At 43.1% G+C, this 17,705-nt stretch overlaps 1 protein-coding gene across 1 annotated transcript; it reads right to left on the bottom strand.

Annotated features, from left to right (window-relative positions):
• Nucleotides 1-5,607: 5,607 nt before the first annotated feature.
• On the bottom strand, nucleotides 5,608-16,083 carry LOC132591357 (uncharacterized). Its single transcript, XM_060269738.2, has 4 exons — nucleotides 15,967-16,083; nucleotides 15,003-15,058; nucleotides 10,880-10,994; nucleotides 5,608-8,829 (listed from the first exon to the last, which is right to left on the bottom strand). Exons 3-4 carry the CDS (start codon nucleotides 10,911-10,913, stop codon nucleotides 7,580-7,582), a joined length of 1,284 nt encoding a protein of 427 aa, XP_060125721.1. The 5' UTR covers nucleotides 10,914-10,994; nucleotides 15,003-15,058; nucleotides 15,967-16,083; the 3' UTR covers nucleotides 5,608-7,579.
• Between the last annotated feature and the right edge of the window lie 1,622 nt (nucleotides 16,084-17,705).

Below are 17,705 nucleotides of genomic sequence, written 5' to 3'. Positions count from 1 at the left end.
TGGAAGCATTTTTCCGCCGTTTACGCCTGAAGGAGTATTTTCATCACACACAAGAACAAGACAAAGTAGAACAAACTACATCCCCACAACACAACACCTCTCAACTTACTGGGGAACAACCATCACCCTCCAAACGCATCAATGAACAGAACATTGACCACCAACTACCACCGAAAAGAAGTTACACAAAAAGGGACTCCACATGGACCCCTCCTGATGGACGCAATACCACACTAGATCTGTACATCGAATGCTTCCGCCACAGAATCCAAACGGATGTGACCAGAAAACACCATCGCTTACAACAAAATCTAAACCATGCTGAAAGGAGAGCCATAGAAAATCTCAGGAACAACCCAGACATTATAATTAAAGAGGCAGACAAGGGTGGAGCTGTCGTCATCATGAACAAAACTGATTACATCCAAGAGGCCCACAGACAACTTTCCAATACTGCCTTTTACATGAAATTGGACTCAGACCCCACACAAACATACAAAAAAGAACTGAACAAGATTATTAAGGAGCTACCCCTACACATCCAAGAACAGATCCTCACAAACACACCAGCGGAACCTCGGCCAGGAACTTTCTATCTTCTACCCAAAATACACAAACCAGGAAACCCAGGACGCCCCATCATCTCAGGTATTGGCACCATTACAGTGGGTGTTTCCGGCTATATGGACTCTGTTCTGAAACCATATGCTATCAGTGCTCCCAGCTACGTACGTGACACCACAGATTTTCTGAGGAAAATACAATATTTGAACAATCTTCCTAACAATACTATACTAGCCACTATGGATGTGGAATCTCTATATACCAACATCCCACACAATGATGGTTTACAAGCCATAAGGAACACCATTTCAGATAAAACCACAGCGGACTTTGCTACCAAACTCTGCCACTTTGTCCTTACCCACAACCACTTCAAATTTGGTGATGACCTGTTCCTCCAGATCAGCGGCACAGCCATGGGCACCCGCATGGCCCCACAGTATGCCAACATCTTCATGGCAGATTTAGAACAACGTTTCCTTAACTCCTACCCACTCAAACCTCTCCTGTACCTGCGATACATTGACGATATTTTTATTATCTGGACACATGGACAACAGACCCTGGAAACCTTCCACCAGACATTCAATGACTTTCACCCCACCATCAACCTAACAATGAACCAATCTATGCAAGAAATACATTTTTTGGACACTACTATAAAAATACAGGATGGACGTATAGACACCACCTTATACAGAAAACCAACTGACCGACAAACATATCTACATGCTTCTAGCTACCATCCCAAACATACCAAACAATCCATCGTATACAGCCAGGCCTTACGTTACAACCGCATCTGTTCCAACTCTACAGACAGAGAATCTCACCTAAGAGATCTACAGCAAACCTTTTTAGAACTAAAATATCCACCTGATGAAGTTAAACAACAGATCAACAGAGCCAGACAGATACCTAGAGAGAACCTGCTGCAAGACAGACCCAAAAAAGAAAATAACAGAACACCACTAGTCATCACATACAGCTCCCAAGCTAAAACAGTACAACGCATCATCAGAGATCTACAGCCTCTCCTGGACAATGACCGCTCCCTTTCTCAAGCTCTGGGAGGAAGACCTTTCATTGCCTACAGACAGCCACCCAATCTTAAACAACTCCTCACCCACAATAATACAACCACCAGACTTAACATGGACACTGGTACCAGAGCCTGCAATAAACCCAGATGCCAACTTTGCTGCCACATACACCCAGACAACACCATTACTGGCCCCAACAACATCCAACATACCATCTCAGGACTATTTAATTGCTCATCCTCTAACATTGTGTATGCCATCAAATGCCAACAGTGCCCTTCAGCTCTCTATATTGGACAAACAGGCCAAACCCTACGCCAAAGGATAAATGGACATAAATCTGACATCAGGAACCAGAAGACAGAAAAACCAGTAGGAGAACACTTCAATCTCCCAGGACATTCTATACAAGATCTCAAAGTAGCTGTCTTACTACAAAAGAATTTCAGAAATAGACTGGAAAGAGAAGTTGCTGAATTGCAACTTATCACCAAGCTCAAAACCATGGAGGGACCTGGTTTGAACAGAGATATCGGGTTCTTATCTCATTATACATGATAAGCGATCTTCAGCCATCTCAACCCTTGCTTTTTCATGCAAAACCATTTGCAGTCGTTTGCGGTCATCAACAGCTATCAGTCAGTCAATCACCCATTTCCACCACCCTTCTGAGTGATCCCCCCTCCCCATCCCCACCCCTCCCCACCCCTTCTCTACATAAGTGCCTGGAAACTTCCATTTCACTGTATCTGAAGAAGTGTGCATGCACACGAAAGCTCATACCAAAATAAAAACTTAGTTGGTCTTTAAGGTGCTACTGAAGGAATTTTTTTATTATGATTCTATGATTCCTCCTTTCCGTCCCGCCCCGCTCGTGAGAACGCGGACGGGAACGAGGTGCTTTATCTCCCCCCCCCCCAGGGGCCCGCCTCTACTCTAACTCCAACTCCTCCTCCCTCTGCATGCATCCGGTTCACTTTAACCCTTACAGCACCAAACTGTGAAGGGGACCTCCCTCCCTCCTTCTCCCTCTGCACCCCCCCCCGCCCCCGAAAGCAAAAGAGCCAAGGAGGCAATGAATCATGGAATTGCAGAGCCAGAAGGGACCCCCCAAGGGCATCCAATCCAACCCCCTGCAATTATCTTTAATAATAATAATAATAATAAATTTTATTTATACCCCGCACTCCCCAGCCAAAACCGGGCTCAGGGCGGCTAACACTAGATATATAAAACAATTGATTAAGATAGAACTTAAAAACAAGATTAAATACAACATTAAAATTAAAATGCAGCCTCATACGAAAAGGGAAAGGGAAAGTGGGGGAGGGGATCAAGTCGGTTCCAGGCCAAAGGCCAGGCAGAACAACTCTGTCTTACAGGCCCTGCGGAAAGAAATCAGGTCTCACAGGGCCCTGGTCTCATGAGACAGAACGTTCCACCAGGTCGGAGCCAGTGTTGAAAAGGCCCTGGCTCTGGTTGAAGCTAATCTGACTGCCTTCGGGCCCGGTACCTCTAGGGTGTTGCTATTTATGGACCTTAAGGTCCTCCGTGGGAAATACTAGGAGAGGTGGTCCCGTAAGTACGAGGGTCCTAGGGTCTTTTGCCCTAGAATGTGCTATTCTAGGCTGCATCCCCAGAAGTAAGAGCTGACAGTAAGAGCTGTTCAGCAGTGGAATTTGCTACCAAGGAGTGTGGTGGAGTCTCCTTCTTTGGAGGTCTTTAAGCAGAGGCTTGACATATGTCAAGAATGCTTTGATGGTGTTTCCTGCTTGGCAGGGGGTTGGACTGGATGGCCCTTGTGGTCTCTTCCAACTCTATAATTCTATGATTCTAAATACAGTGCCCAGATCAAGGGAAGTCATAGTAACACTCTGTTCTGCCTTGGTGTGGTGTCCAGTTCTGGGTGCCAAGAGTTTTAAGGATAGAATCACAGAAACTTAAAGTTGGAAGGGACTCCCAAGGGACATCTAGTCCAACCCCTTGCGATGGAGGAATAACAGCTAAAGCATCCATGAGAGATTGCCACCAAAGCTCCAGGAGGAAACAGGTATTGCACAGAGATGGTGCTCTTCTGAGGCATCAGACTCCTTGCCTCTTTGTGGGAGAGCCCTGCAAAAATAGTTGGAGGAAGCTGGCAGAGAAGACTCCAAGCTGTTTTAGCACTTTTGTGAATCTTCAGTCCCCCACCCAGAAATCCCATCATCTCACAGCTCACCAGGACCCATCATTCATGTAACACATGACTCAGCAGAGTTTGATTTCAAATTGTTTTAACATTAACATCTTGAAACGTGCCAGCCCAGCCTCTATAGCAGACGAATGTCTTTGAAAGTGGCTTTTTGGCAATAAAGTCCATTGAACGAATTCCATTTTTAACGTTTTTCTGTGTTGTGAAAATTTTAAAAAAATTAATATTTTCTGGTATTAGCCTGATGCCCATTGTTTGAAAGATGGTTGCATTTTAGGGACTTTCTTCAAGGAAAAGAAAATATTTTCCTGCTCTTTCGCCCTTTGATGCAATAGGTCGAAGATGCTCTGAATCAGACCGCTGGATCAATGTAGCCTGGCCTCAGTTATCTGTGCACAGGTGACTGCCTGTATAGACTCACCTGAGCTCTGCAGCTCTCTCCTGATTGAAGTGCAGAGAGAGTGAGGACCAGGAACCAAAATGCTTGTTTACAAAGTTATTGTGCTACCAACCTTACTGTTTGCCTGTGAAGCAAGGACCATTTATAAACGCCATCTCCAACTCGAAAGATTCCATCAACGGTGTCTCCGAATTTTTTTACACATCACTTGGGAAGACAGGCGAACTAATATCAGTGTACTGGAAGAAGCAAAGATCACCAGTGTTGAAGCAATGATTCTTCGACATTAACTTCGTTGGACTGGTCATGTTGTGCGAATGCCCGATAATTGTCTTCCAAAGCAACTACTCTATTCTGAACTTAAAAATGGAAAGTGTCATGCTGGTGGTCAACAAAACAGGTTTAAAGACTGTCTCAAGGCAAAATAAAATAGTAGTATAAACACCCACAACTGGGAAACACTGGCCTGCGAGCACTCCAACTGGAGAACAGCCAAGACGCTCGAACTCAGGACAAAAGGGAGAAACGTGCTAAGAGGAAGGCATGCTTGGCAAATCCATACCATGATCAACTCCCACCCGGAAACCTATGTCCCCACTGGGGAAGGATGTGTGGATCCAGAATTGGCCTCCACAGTCACTTACGGACTCACTGTTACGACTGTGTTTATGGAAGACTGTGTTTACTTGGCTACAAGTGATCGCCAAAGAAGATAAAAGCCCTAAATGGCTTGGGACCCATGTTCCTGAAAGAGGGCTTTGAAAACACTCGAACTCAGGACGCAAGGGAGAAATGTGCTAAGAGGAAGGCATGCTTGGCAAATCCACACCGTGATCAACTCCTGCCCAGAAACCAATCTCCCCACTGTGGAAGGACATGTGGATCCAGAATTGGCCTCCACAGTCACTTACGGACTCATTGTTAAAAACCGTGTTTATGGAAGACAATCTTACTTGGCTACGAGTGATCGCCAAAAAAGAAGAATCCCAATATCAACCATCTTGGACCTGAAGAGCAACAGGTGGGCACATTAGTGCCACTAGGGAGGGCCACCCACTCGGTGTTGACTGGGCCTTTTCAGTGGCAGCCCCTCTTCTGTGGAATGTCCTCCCTAAAGCGCCAAATGATTTGCATCAAAGCCATCTCACCTCGCCACTAGATCTCAGTCTGAGCAACTGGAAGTCCTATGAACAGGAAGGGGAAGAGGGGGGTGAACTTTAACAATTCCTTCTGCTCCCCTTGATCTCCAGCTCCACGAACAGAGACACCGAGCCCTGCAATGCCCAAAATCCAAAATCCAATAGTAACCACATGTGTGGGCAATCGCGTAAGAAACACAGGAGAGGGACACTGATTTTGAAGCAGGAATATGATCAGAAACAAAAACCCTGCAAAAATGTGGAAGAGAATTAAGTTTCTAAAATTGATTTTTATTAAAGTTTTCACAATACAATGAAATAATACCTAGAACAAACAGAATCGGAAATATAAGAGAGGAAAGAGGGAAAGAAAAAAAAGAGGGAGGGAGGAGAACAAAGCTATAAGAAACACCAAAGATAAAGGGGAAAAACATCTGCTTCTCCGTCTACATTAGAAAAGGATTATTTAAGACATTTTTAAAATGTTTAAGAGCATTAAGATTTTTGGGGACAGTGCTGTGTTTCGGATATACGGTTTTATTTACATATATACGCAGCCTAAGCATAAGGTGGAGAGGCCTCCCGAGTCCCAGCATTCACATTCCCACAGATTTTGCTCCCGCATTTGATCTTTGGGGAGATGCTGGGGTATTCTCAGTGCAGCCGCACACTGACCTGTCCAAACTCCACCAGGAAAAATAAGACAAGACTGTCCCCTGTCCACAAGTTGGCCTCTTGAGGCGGGAGATTCAGTTCACAAACCTTTCGATTATATACAGTTTCCTTATTCTATTTCTATATCTACTATCAGCATCTAAAACCACCAGAGCCTTTTTTCCACAGAATTGCATTCTAGATTGCTAGATATTCTTCTTTTAAACTAAGAGGGTATGTAGCTAGGGCAGTTTGGTAAGCTTTAATGAGAGGCCCCATGAAGTCAGTCAATTTTAATTTTCCATTTAACAGCTGCTTCACCAGGTTATCTTAATACAGTTTATTTCAGTCTTCGCTTTCCCATTTTATTCATCGTGTTTTATTTTACCCACCGTTTCTTTTATCTTTCCCTCTCCCAAGATTCATTTATATATAGTTTGCAGTTGTTTAGCCTGGAGAAGAGAAGGTTAAGGGGTGATATGATAGCCATGTTCAAATATATAAAAGGATGTCATATAGAGGAGGGAGAAAGGTTGTTTTCTGCTGCTCCAGAGAAGTGGACACAGACCAATGGATTCAAACTACAAGAAAGAAGATTCCACCTAAACATTAGGAAGAACTTCCTGACAGTAAGAGCTGTTTGGCAGTGGAATTTGCTACCAAGGAGTGTGGTGAAGTCTCCTTCTTTGGAGGTCTTTAAGCAGAGGCTTGACAGCCATATGTCAAGAATGCTTCGATGGTGTTTCCTGCTCGGCAGGGGGTTGGACTGGATGGCCCTTGTGGTCTCTTCCAACTCTATGATTCTATGATTCCCTTTCTATACTTCCATGGTTTATAAACAGATTACACCCATTGTTCTTCTGCTGCATGTATAAATAAAACATTCTAGGTGGAATTTTTTTTTTAGCTTCTTGGATCCCATTTGGTCACCGACATCTTGCAAATCAAAGTCCTCGTTTTCACACGCGTTTATATCAGGGGTAGGCAACCTAAGGCCTGTGGGCCAGATGCGGCCCAATCACCTCGGGAATCAGCGTGTTTTTACATGAGTAGAATGTGTCCTTGTATTTAAAATGCATCTCTGGGTTGTTTGTGGGGCATAGGAATTTGTTCATTTTCTTCTTCAAAATATAGTCCGGCCCACCACGTGGTCTGAGGGATGGTGGACCGACCCACGGCTGAAAAAGGTTGCTGGTTTATGGTTTATATGGTTTCTCCCCTGTGAGAACTCTTTAATCCCAGGTAAGGCTGAAACTTTCTGAAGCTCTTTCAACCTTCAAAGCATTGACAGTTATTCTCATAGCTCTATGAATTTTCTGGTGGCGGAGGGGGAGTTGGGAAGGTGAATGTGGTGGAAGGATTTCAACTTTTCTGGCATTTATATGGATCCTACCCTCTGAGAATTCTTACCAGCTTTCCCCAGCTTTAATGTAATCTCAACCCCCCAACTGTGTGTCCTTTAATTACTGAAGTTTCTGCTTCTTGGTAAGGTCTCTGCAACTATTTCTACAGTTTCTCTGTTCCAGGAAGTATTTGATGGGAAGGGAGACTTTTCTTGAAACTGAAGCTACTTCCGCATTCCAAGCATTTATATGGGTTCTCCGCTGTATGGATTCTGTGGCGGGAACAAAGGCTGGAGTTGCGAAGAAAGCTGTTCCCACACTCCAAACATGGAGGTGTGACTTCTCTGATGGAGACTGAGAGAATAGCTCTGAGTGAAGGTCTTTCCACACTCCAAGCATTCGTACGGTTTCTCCCCTGTGTGCGTTCGGTGATGTTTGGTGAGCGTGGTCTTCTCCGTGAAGCATTTTCCGCACTCAAAGCACTTATACCGTTTCTCTCCTGTGTGAATTCTCTGATGACGTCTGAGGTAATTCTTCAGAGTGAAGCACTTCCCACAGTGCAAGCACATATGGGGTTTCTCCTGGGTGTGGATTTTCTTGTGGTTGACAAGATCCGCCGCCCGTCTGACACACTTTCCGCACTCCAAACACTTATACGGCTTATCCCCGGTGTGGATTTCCTGGTGGTAAGTCAGATTTGTGCTGTTTCTGAAGCCCTTCCCGCACTCCAAGCATTTATAGGGTTTCTCCCCTGTGTGGACTCTCCGGTGGTAAGCGAGGTTGGAGTTCCGGCTGAAGCTCTTCCCGCACTCCAGGCATTTATACGGCTTCTCCCCTGTGTGGATTCTTTCATGTGCGGTAAGGTGCACCTTCAGAGTAAAGCTCTTCCCACATTCCAAGCATTTGAACGGTTTCTCCCCGGAGTGAATCGTTTGGTGGTTTGCCAGGATCACCTTCCGAGTGAAACTCTTCCCGCACTCGAAACACTTGTACGGCTTCTCCCCGGTGTGAACTCTCTGATGATTAGTGAGAATTATCTTCCGAGTGAAGCTTTTCTCGCACTCCAAGCATTTGTAGGGTTTCTCCCCTGTGTGGATCCTTTTGTGGTAGGACAGGCTGCAGTTGTGTATGAAGCACTTGCCACACTCGAGGCATTGAAACGGCTTCTCCCCTGTATGAATTCTCTCGTGATTCGTTAGACGTAACTTCCGAGAGAAGCTCTTTCCACATTCCTTGCAGTTATAAGGTTTCTCCTTCGTGGGAATTATCTGAGGAGAAGAAAGGCTGTCATCTCCGAAGTCCCCTCCACATTCAAAAGAGAGGTATGGTTCCTCCTCCGTGGGAATTTCTTGATGTGAAGAGAGGGTGGAGTTTTCTCCAAAGTTCTTCTCACATTCCATGTATTCATATGGTTTCTCTCCAGTACAGCTGCCTTTTTCCTCTGCCTCTGTCGCAGGTTGTTCTCCATTATTCTCGGTTTCAGACTGATCACCTTCTGCAATGAAAAGAGAAACTGATAAGAGCCTGAGGAAGAAATAGAGCAGGCACCCCCAAACTGCGGCCCTCCAGATGTTTTGGCCTACAACTCCCATGATCCCTAGCTAACAGGACCAGTAGTCGGGGAAGATGGGAATAGTAGTCCAAAACATGTGAAGTTTGGGGATGCCTGAAATAGAGCCTCAAATCACTGAGGTAAAAGCAAGGATGAAGCTTACTGGGAAATGATATATAATTAGTTGAAAAGGATGTTCAAAATAACTTTTATTTAAAAACAAACAAACCAGAAGCTTTTCTTTTGGGAATTATAGGGACAGAACTACCTAAATCAGGCACCCCCAAATTCGGCCCTCCAGATGTTTTGGGACTACAACTCCCATCATCCCTAGCTAAAAGGACCAGTGGTCAGGGATGATGGGAATTGTAGTCCCAAAACATCTGGAGGGCTGAGTTTGAGGGTGCCTGAGCTAAATTGTATGGAAATTTATTTATGTATGTGACTACAGCAGCAAGAATTTTACTTGCCCCAAAATGGAAAGAAGCAGAAGTTCCAGCAAAGGAAAAATGGTTACAAACACTTATGGAATATGCAGAAATGTCGAAACTTACCGGAAGAATAAGAAATCAAGATAACAAACTTTTTATAAAATAATGGAAAAGGTTTATTGAATATTTACAGACAAATTGCAAACAGATAAAAAACACTGGCAGGATTATTGTATTAACCTGCAGTTTTATAAGAGTATATATTTAAAGTAGATCATTAAATGAGCAAATTAAATGAATTTGGATATGCAGATGTTAAAAAATTAATTTAAGGGATTGCAGAAAGAGGGGGAAGGAAGTCAAACTTTGAAATGTATAAATTTGAAAAGTATAAATAAAAACTTTTTTTTTAAAAAAAGAAACTAGCTTCCAGGTGGAATATCTGGAAATCGCTGAAATGTCCAGGGAAACCTAGTTGTATGGCAACCCATGTTGGAAGTGAAGATTTTTTGGTGAATTTCCTTCAATTTATTTGGAGATTTAGCAAGAAAAGCTTAACAACTTTTTGAAATATGGCAAACCTACAATTATAAATGTACATTTATAAATTTCAAACATTTACAAATTTAATACACAATACATATTTTCCAATTGATATTCATTGAAAATTACTTGTTTCACCCACCGAACAAATCAGAAACTTGCATTTCCAAAGGCCTGGCCTATTCAGGCCAGTCAGGTCAACTGGAGGGGGTATATTCAGGGAGAACACAATAGATCAGGCATCCCCAAACTGCGGCCCTCCAGATGTTTTGGCCTACAACTCCCATGATCCCTAGCTAACAGGACCAGTGGTCAGGGATGATGGGAATTATAGTCCAAAACATCTGGAGGGCCGAAGTTTGGGGATGCTTGCAATTGATAGTTGCCTATTCAAACTTAAAGGCAGTGGATTAAGAACCCCAGAACATGGGTGACACTGTGGAACAGCAGCTGAGCCCGGAAACCAATGTCCCCACTGTGGAAGGATGTGAGGATCCAGAATTGGCCTCCACAGTCACTTACAGACTCATTGTTAAAAGCGTGTTTATGGAAGACAATCTTACTCGGCTACGAGTGATCGCCAAAGAGAAAGAGAAGAGCAGCTGAAATTCCAAAACAGGTAAGGTAAAGGTAAAGGGACCCCTGACCATTAGGTCCAGTCGCGGGCGACTCTGGGGTTGCAGCGCTCATCTCGCTTTACTGGCCGAGGGAGCTGGCGTACAACTTCCAGGTCATGTGGCCAGCATGACTAAGCCGCTTCTGGCAAACCAGAGCAGCGCACGGAAATGCCATTTACCTTCCCGCTTGGAGCAGTACCTATTTATCTACTTGCACTTTGACGTGCTTTCGAACTGCTAGGTTGACAGGAGCTGGGACCGAGCAACGGGAGCTCACCCCGTTGCAGGGATTCGAACAGCCGACCTTCTGATCGGCAAGCCCTAGGCTCAGTGGTTTAGACCACAGCGCCACCCGCGTCCCTCATTCCAAAACAGGTCCTTTGATCTAAACGGGATGCTTACCCTGAGAGGCCTCAATCCCATAGATCTCTTCCATGACTCCCCGATTCAGAGATCTCTGGTCAGGTTCCAGCAAAGCAGATACTCCTCTTCTGTGAAATGCACAGGACCCGGCACACTGGGAGGGAAGGAAAAACATTTCATCCTTATAGATCAGATTATCAACCAGCTACATAAAAAAAGTCTAATTGCTGATCATTATTCTCGTAATTGGATGACACCTTCTTGAGAGTTCTCAAGGAGAGAGAACTGTTTAGACTCGGGGAGGGTTTTTTCCGGAAAGAGATAGCATGCAGGACATATGTGGTGGACATGTGATAAAATTAAAGGCTTCTGGGATATGGTGTACCGGTATGAAGAGCCAACGAAAATGTTCAAGCAAAACTTTGTTAAGAAATCAGAAGCCTTTTTTAATTGGGGATATTAGACACAGATATAGCCAGAGAAAATAAGAAAATATTCCTTTACGCTACAGGGGCTGCGAGAACAGAACAAAAATTGGAAAAAAGATACAATTCTGAAAAAAATGAGTGGCAAGATAAATTATTTGACTATATTGAATTGGCTAGATTGACAGAAGCCATTAGAGGCCAGCCCAAGCAAAAATTTCAAAAAGAACGGGGGAAATATAGAGAATACCTTAAACAGCAGTGCCCTCAAATTAATACTTGGACTTATTTCAATTAACTTCTGCAAAATAAATTATGGTATAAAAGCTAAAAACAGAAAGAAAATGGGGTAATAATGAACTAAGGAGGAGACAGTTTACCAAAAATGAAAAGAGAACCGTGTTGAGGATGAAGGAAGTCAATTGGAAGAAACAAAGAATTGATGCTTTTGAATTATGGTGCTGGAGGAGACTCTTGAGAGTCCCATGGACTGCAAGAAGATCAAACCTATCCATTCTGAAGGAAATCAGCCCTGAGTGCTCACTGGAAGGACAGATCGTGAAGCTAAGGCTCCAATACTTTGGCCACCTCATGAGAAGAGAAGACTCCCTGGAAAAGACCCTGATGTTGGGAAAGATGGAGGGCACAAGGAGAAGGGGACGACAGAGGACGAGATGGGTGGACAGTGTTCTCGAAGCCACCAACATGAGTCTGACCAAACTGTGGGAGGCAGTGGAAGACAGGAATGCCTGGCGTGCTATGGTCCATGGGGTCACGAAGAGTCGGACACGACTAAACAACAAACAACAATATACACATACATACACATACATAGTTACAGGTAGGTAGCCATGTTGGTCTGAGTCGAAGCAAAATAAAAAAATTCCTTCAGTAGCACCTTAAAGACCAACTAAGTTTTTATTTTGGTATGAAGAAGTGTGCATGCACACGAAAGCTCATACCAAAATAAAAACTTTGTTGGTCTTTAAGGTGCTACTGAAGGAATTTTTTTATTTTATACACATACATATGTATTGTTGACTATTTGATCTGTCTAAGTTTCCGTATGTTACTATGTTTTATTTGTATTTCTGTGTTTTTTTTGTGTAATATTACTTTTATGTTTAGTTTTATGAGTGTGTGTATGTGTTGTAAAATAAACTTAACAATAATAATAATAATGAGATAGCTTGCCAGGGCTTGCTAGCTCCATCACCTGCTGCGAGAGGAAAAGGGGACAAGAAGCTCATGCTTGTGTCTCAGAGGCAAATTGAAACACATCCAAATACACGAGGCATAATAAAAAGTTGTATCGGTGGTCTGAGTGGATAAATAAAACTTTATTGTTTGAAGCTTTAGCCCCCCACAAGGGAGACACAACGAACATACGAGGTCAAGAGGGGATACAATAAACAATCAAAAGTTTATTATTGGATCCACACAGGCGTCAAACCTACGTTAACGATAAAAACCTACTTTCCCCTTCAATTAGTCATGGGTTGGTTTTTTAAAAGACAATTTCTGGTGGTTTTTTAAACAAATACAAAAACGATTAAGCACCTACCCAGGATCCAAGATTCAAACCTATTACTTTTTAGGTAAACCCTCCACTGAGAATATTGAGCAGTCGGCACAAGATCTCGATTTGGGTCTGGCGAGATGCTCAGACGCGGCTGTATCCCGGATAGGATTGTAATGTTCCCCCCCCCCCATTATTCAATCTGAAATAATTTCTTCCCTGCATCTGAGATCCGCTATAATGCTTCTATCTATGGAAGCTGCATTGCTTTCACAGCTATCAACGCCCCTTTTCAATATGCCTGCCTGGTATTTCACTAACCTTGTCTATCTTGTCTTCCTTTCTTTCTCCACATCCTATGGATAACATAACACATCTCCATCCACCTACATTCCTATTCAGGTGTCACTAACTAGGGTCTGCTACCGTACCCACCTGGGCTTTTCAAGCTCTGCTTTAACCCTGCAAATGCCAAACTCCCCCTTCTCCCAATCCAACAAACGTTTGGGTGAGCAGTAGTATTCCTAGCAAGAAGCAGTGCCCGGAAAACACCGGAATGGGGGTGGGGAGAGGTCTGAGCCTGCATGGGCTCCTGTCACTCCCTAGCCTGCACTGTTTCTGACACTTGATGGCACTGGGCCTGATCCTTATACATACCTTTCTCTTCCCAGCTCCCTCCCATTCCAATACACATAAGCAACAATGCCCCAGAGAGAACCGGTGTGGTGTAGCGGTTAGAATGTTGGACTAGGAGCCGGGAGACCCGGGTTTGAATCCCCGCTCAGCCACGAAGCACACTGGGTGACCTTGGGCCAGCCACTGCCTTTCCGCCTGGCCTACCTCACAGGGTTGTTGTGAGGAAAGGATACGGAGGGGCAGAAAGGTGGGGTATAAAGGGCGGTGAGGACATCACTCCTACGCACCCCTGTTGCCACTGCCTGGCCAGCTAGGGTAGGTTAATCTGCTTTCATTTCCATCTGAACAGTTCATTTCCACCTGGAAGTCTTGCGTAGTTGAGTCTTTACATCAGTGGCTCTCAAAACTTTCTTCCCTCTGGGGGGCACATTTTCAGTATGAAAATTTCCTCGCGCCACACCAGGCATTTTATTGATAAGAAATGCATTGGGGGGGAAGAAAAGAAACAGCTCCTAGGAGTACTTGGTTTCGGCAAGATTTCTTTCTTTCTGTTTGGTGTGGAACAGATGTCAAAGAGAAAAACAACTACTACCAGACTTTTAGAAGACATCTGATGGCAGCCCTGTTTAGGGAAGCTTTTAATGTTTAATAGATTACAGTATTGTATTTTAATATTCTGTTGGAAGCCGCACAGTGGCTGGGGAAACCCAACCAGATGGGCAGGGTATAAATAATAACTGTATTATTATTATTATTATTATTATTACTACTATTATTACTAAATTTTGTATTGAATTTTCCAAACATTTTCACAATAATCTGCATCTCAGATGATTACATTGTTTCATAAATTGACTTCCCATTTTCACCTCCACTGTGTTTTCACTCAAACCTTTTCTGCTGCTGCATTATATATTTATGTATTGCAGAAAGTTTCTCTATTACAGTTAAGGCTTTGAAAAAAATTCTATCCCTATTCTGCAAATAACATACGGTAAATCATTTCGACACTGTACTATGCTACACTGAAATGTTAAAATGTTTATTTGATCGTTCTTGTTATCTTGCCATCCTCCACTGACATCCTATCTTGCCATACCCTTTGAGAACCACCCAATTAAAGTTTTGCGTTGTGCCAACACAATGCCAACCTCATCCAGACAAGGAAGATCTGGGATACCAAGGCATCATCACGTACAATGATTTGGAGAAGAGGGCACTGGAATCAAAGGGTACTTATGAAATTACTCAGGGTTTGTTTTTGTTTTTTAGCAGGAACGTGGGGAAACTCTGCTCCCTTTCCTTTTGAAAATTAAATAATTATTATCTTTTGTCTGGGAGTGCTTGAACGGATATACCGTATAACCCAATACCTGAGCCCAAAATCCACCTATATCTGTAATCAATAAAGTTGTCACCACATCCTTGTCTGCTTGAGTTTATTAATCACATCTTACATTTAGTCACTGGGGGGTGGCAGCACTGCGACTGGACCCATAATAAACAAACAAACAAATAAAAAAGTCCCCGCCCTCTTTCCCCCAGAAAAAAGCACTGGGTACTGGAATCAAAAAGTACTTACCAAATGACTATTGTGGATATATTACAGGTGGAACGGTCTCTGTGTTGCTATTTCAACTAGAAACAAGCAAAAATAAAAACTCTTTTTTTAAAAAAATACATTAAAGTCCCACATCGAATATAACTGATCTGCAGAAAGGACTTTATGATCTGAAAATAGACGGTGTATGTACTTCTGCAAACCAAGAAAATCTTCAATGAAAACAATTAAAATAAAAGAGTGTGTCAAGAAAAAAAGAGAAAGAAACCCTACTGGTTTTGATTTGTGTTTTCCATCAAGTCTGCAAAGATCCCCTCCTCTTGCAGATACCCTATTATCCAGGGACAGTCCCGGATTTGCAGAAGCCGTCCCAGGTTTCAGATTTGATCCCAGAATGTCCTGCTTTTCTTTAGAATGTCCCTATTTCCATCGGAGAAATGTTGAAGGTTCTGAGATAGACCAGACAAATGTTGGTGGGTCTGGAATTATGCAACCCCCGAGACAAGGAGATAAGTAACTATACAACCTTTAAAAGACATCTGAAGGCAGCCCTGTATAGGGAATTCTTAAAAAAAATGTTTTATTATTATATGTTGGAGGCCGCCCAGAGTGGCTGGGGCAATGCAGTCAGATGGGCGGGGTATAAAAATAAAATAATAATAATAATAGAATAGGATGTCAATCGGATAAATGTTGGAGGGAATGCCCCTGTCTGGATCCGCGGGGCAAAATGGGGGCAGGGGGGAATCATCCATTATTCTCTCTCTCTGGAGCACAAAGGAGGATTCGCTTCCCGTATGGCCTGCTAGCTTTGCGCTTTTGCGCGCAGGAAGGCAGAGAGACGACCACCCCTCCCTCCCCAGATCGGGTGTCTTTTTGTGACAGATCCCGGGCGGATTGTCTGCAGGTACCCTTCCTTTGTCTCGATCCCACCCCCGGGACACCCCTTTGCCCCCCCCCCCGATGAGCAAAACGGGGAGCTCACCGGATGGCAGGAGGCGCCTCAACGCAGCTGCAAAGACGAGTCAAGGCCACCGCGGGGAGGGAGAGCCAGGCAGGAAGGCGCTTCGGAAGGAGGTGCTTTGGCAAAGACCTCGTCCCCAAATCCCTTTCCTCTCTAGGAATCGAGTTCATTGCATATTTAACCCTTACCAGGACAGATCTCTGCTTTTCTTTTTTCCTTTTCTTCATTTGACAGACGGGAGTTTTGCCTTGTTGGCTGCTCAACGGAATCCTTCTTGAACTGTGGTGCCCAGAACTGGACACAGTACTCCAGGTGAGGTCTGACCAGAGCAGAATACAGTGGTACTGTTACTTCCCTAGCATCTAGATCAAGGGAAGTAATAGTACCACTGTCTTCTGCTCTGGTCAGACCTCACCTGGAGTACTGTGTCCAGTTCTGGGCACCACAGTTCAAGAAGGATACTGACAAGCTGGAACGTGTCCAGAAGAGGGCAACCAAAATGGTCAAAGGCCTGAAAATGATGCCTTATGAGGAATGGCTTAGGGAGCTGGGTATGTTTAGCCTGGAGAAGAGAAGGTTAAGAGGTGATATGATAGCCATGTTCAAATACCGGTATATAAAAGGATGTCATAGAGAGGAAGGAGAAAGGTTGATCTTATTATTTTAATTGTTTTAACTGTTTTAATGGCTATGCTGTTGAACTGGCGAGAATGCAACTGAAAACTAGCCGTCTAACAAAAACATCTGTTTTGCAATAAGTCTACCGTAGTCTGCACTTGATCTATACCAGGCCTGTCCTGATGCCAGAGATGACTGACAGCGTACGGACATCTGGCCTAATGAAAATTTGATACAGATAATGATCTTTGATACAGATAATGATCAAAAAACAATGGGAATGCCTGACCGAGTATCTAAGGAAATCAGGTCTGGGAGCAAAAACATGGTTATGTTTGGACTAACTCTGCAGGAAATATATAGAGTGAAAATAATATGAATGCTGTGTGGAAAGCGGTGGAAGTGCGCTATGCATTAAAATATTAATGTAAAGTATCAAAAAACAAGATATATTGTTTGTATGTTTTTTGTATTGTTTTTGCTTACTAGCTTTTATATATAATTTATATCTACTTATTTGTTTTCTGTTTTTTATTGTATTTTATGCGATTTACTAATAAAGTTTTTTAAGATCTAAATTTTTTTTGATACAGATAATGATTTATTGAACACTTACAGATAAATTGTAAACAGGGGGAAAAAAACATTAGCAGGATGATTGTAATGTTTTTATCTTTACAATAATCCTGCTAATGTTTTTTATCTGCAGGATAAATAGAGCATGTATTTACAGTTGATAATTAAATGAGCAAGTTAAATTAATTTGCATCTGCAGAAGATATGAAAAAATAAATTTAAGGAACTGCAGAAAGAGGGGGAAGGAAGTCTAATTTTGAAATGTTAAACGGATTGTAAAATGAATGAAATGTATGAATTTGAAAAGTATAATTATAGTATTGTACAGTTGGAAGGGATTCTGTTGAGGATCATCTAGTGCTCGAACCCTCTGCAATGTAGTAAAAAGGCAGCTGTCCCATCCTTTTTACATTTGCTCTCAGCCCTCCTTTGCCCTCCTCCTGCTATGTCAATTTACATATATTTCAAAGGGTCTGCCCTAAGTAGGATTTAGTTGGATGTAGCCTGCTATTATGACCAAAGTAGAATCATAGAATCATAGAGTTGGAAGAGACCACAAGGGCCAT

Source organism: Zootoca vivipara, chromosome 2, assembly GCF_965207765.1.
Source record: "Zootoca vivipara chromosome 2, rZooViv2.hap1.1, whole genome shotgun sequence".
NCBI lineage: Eukaryota > Metazoa > Chordata > Lepidosauria > Squamata > Lacertidae > Zootoca > Zootoca vivipara.
Note: the sequence above shows the minus strand (reverse complement) of the source record. Positions and strands in the feature narration are given on the sequence as shown.

What these genes read in the sequence shown, in the direction of transcription:
- LOC132591357 (XM_060269738.2), bottom strand. Translation starts at nt 10,913, where the DNA reads ATGGAAGAGATCTATGGGATTGAGGCCTCTCAGG. An exon ending in TGGGATTGAGGCCTCTCAGG is followed by an intron (nt 8,830 to 10,879) that starts GTAAGCATCCCG and finishes TTTTCATTGCAG; the next exon opens with AAGGTGATCAGTCTGAAACC.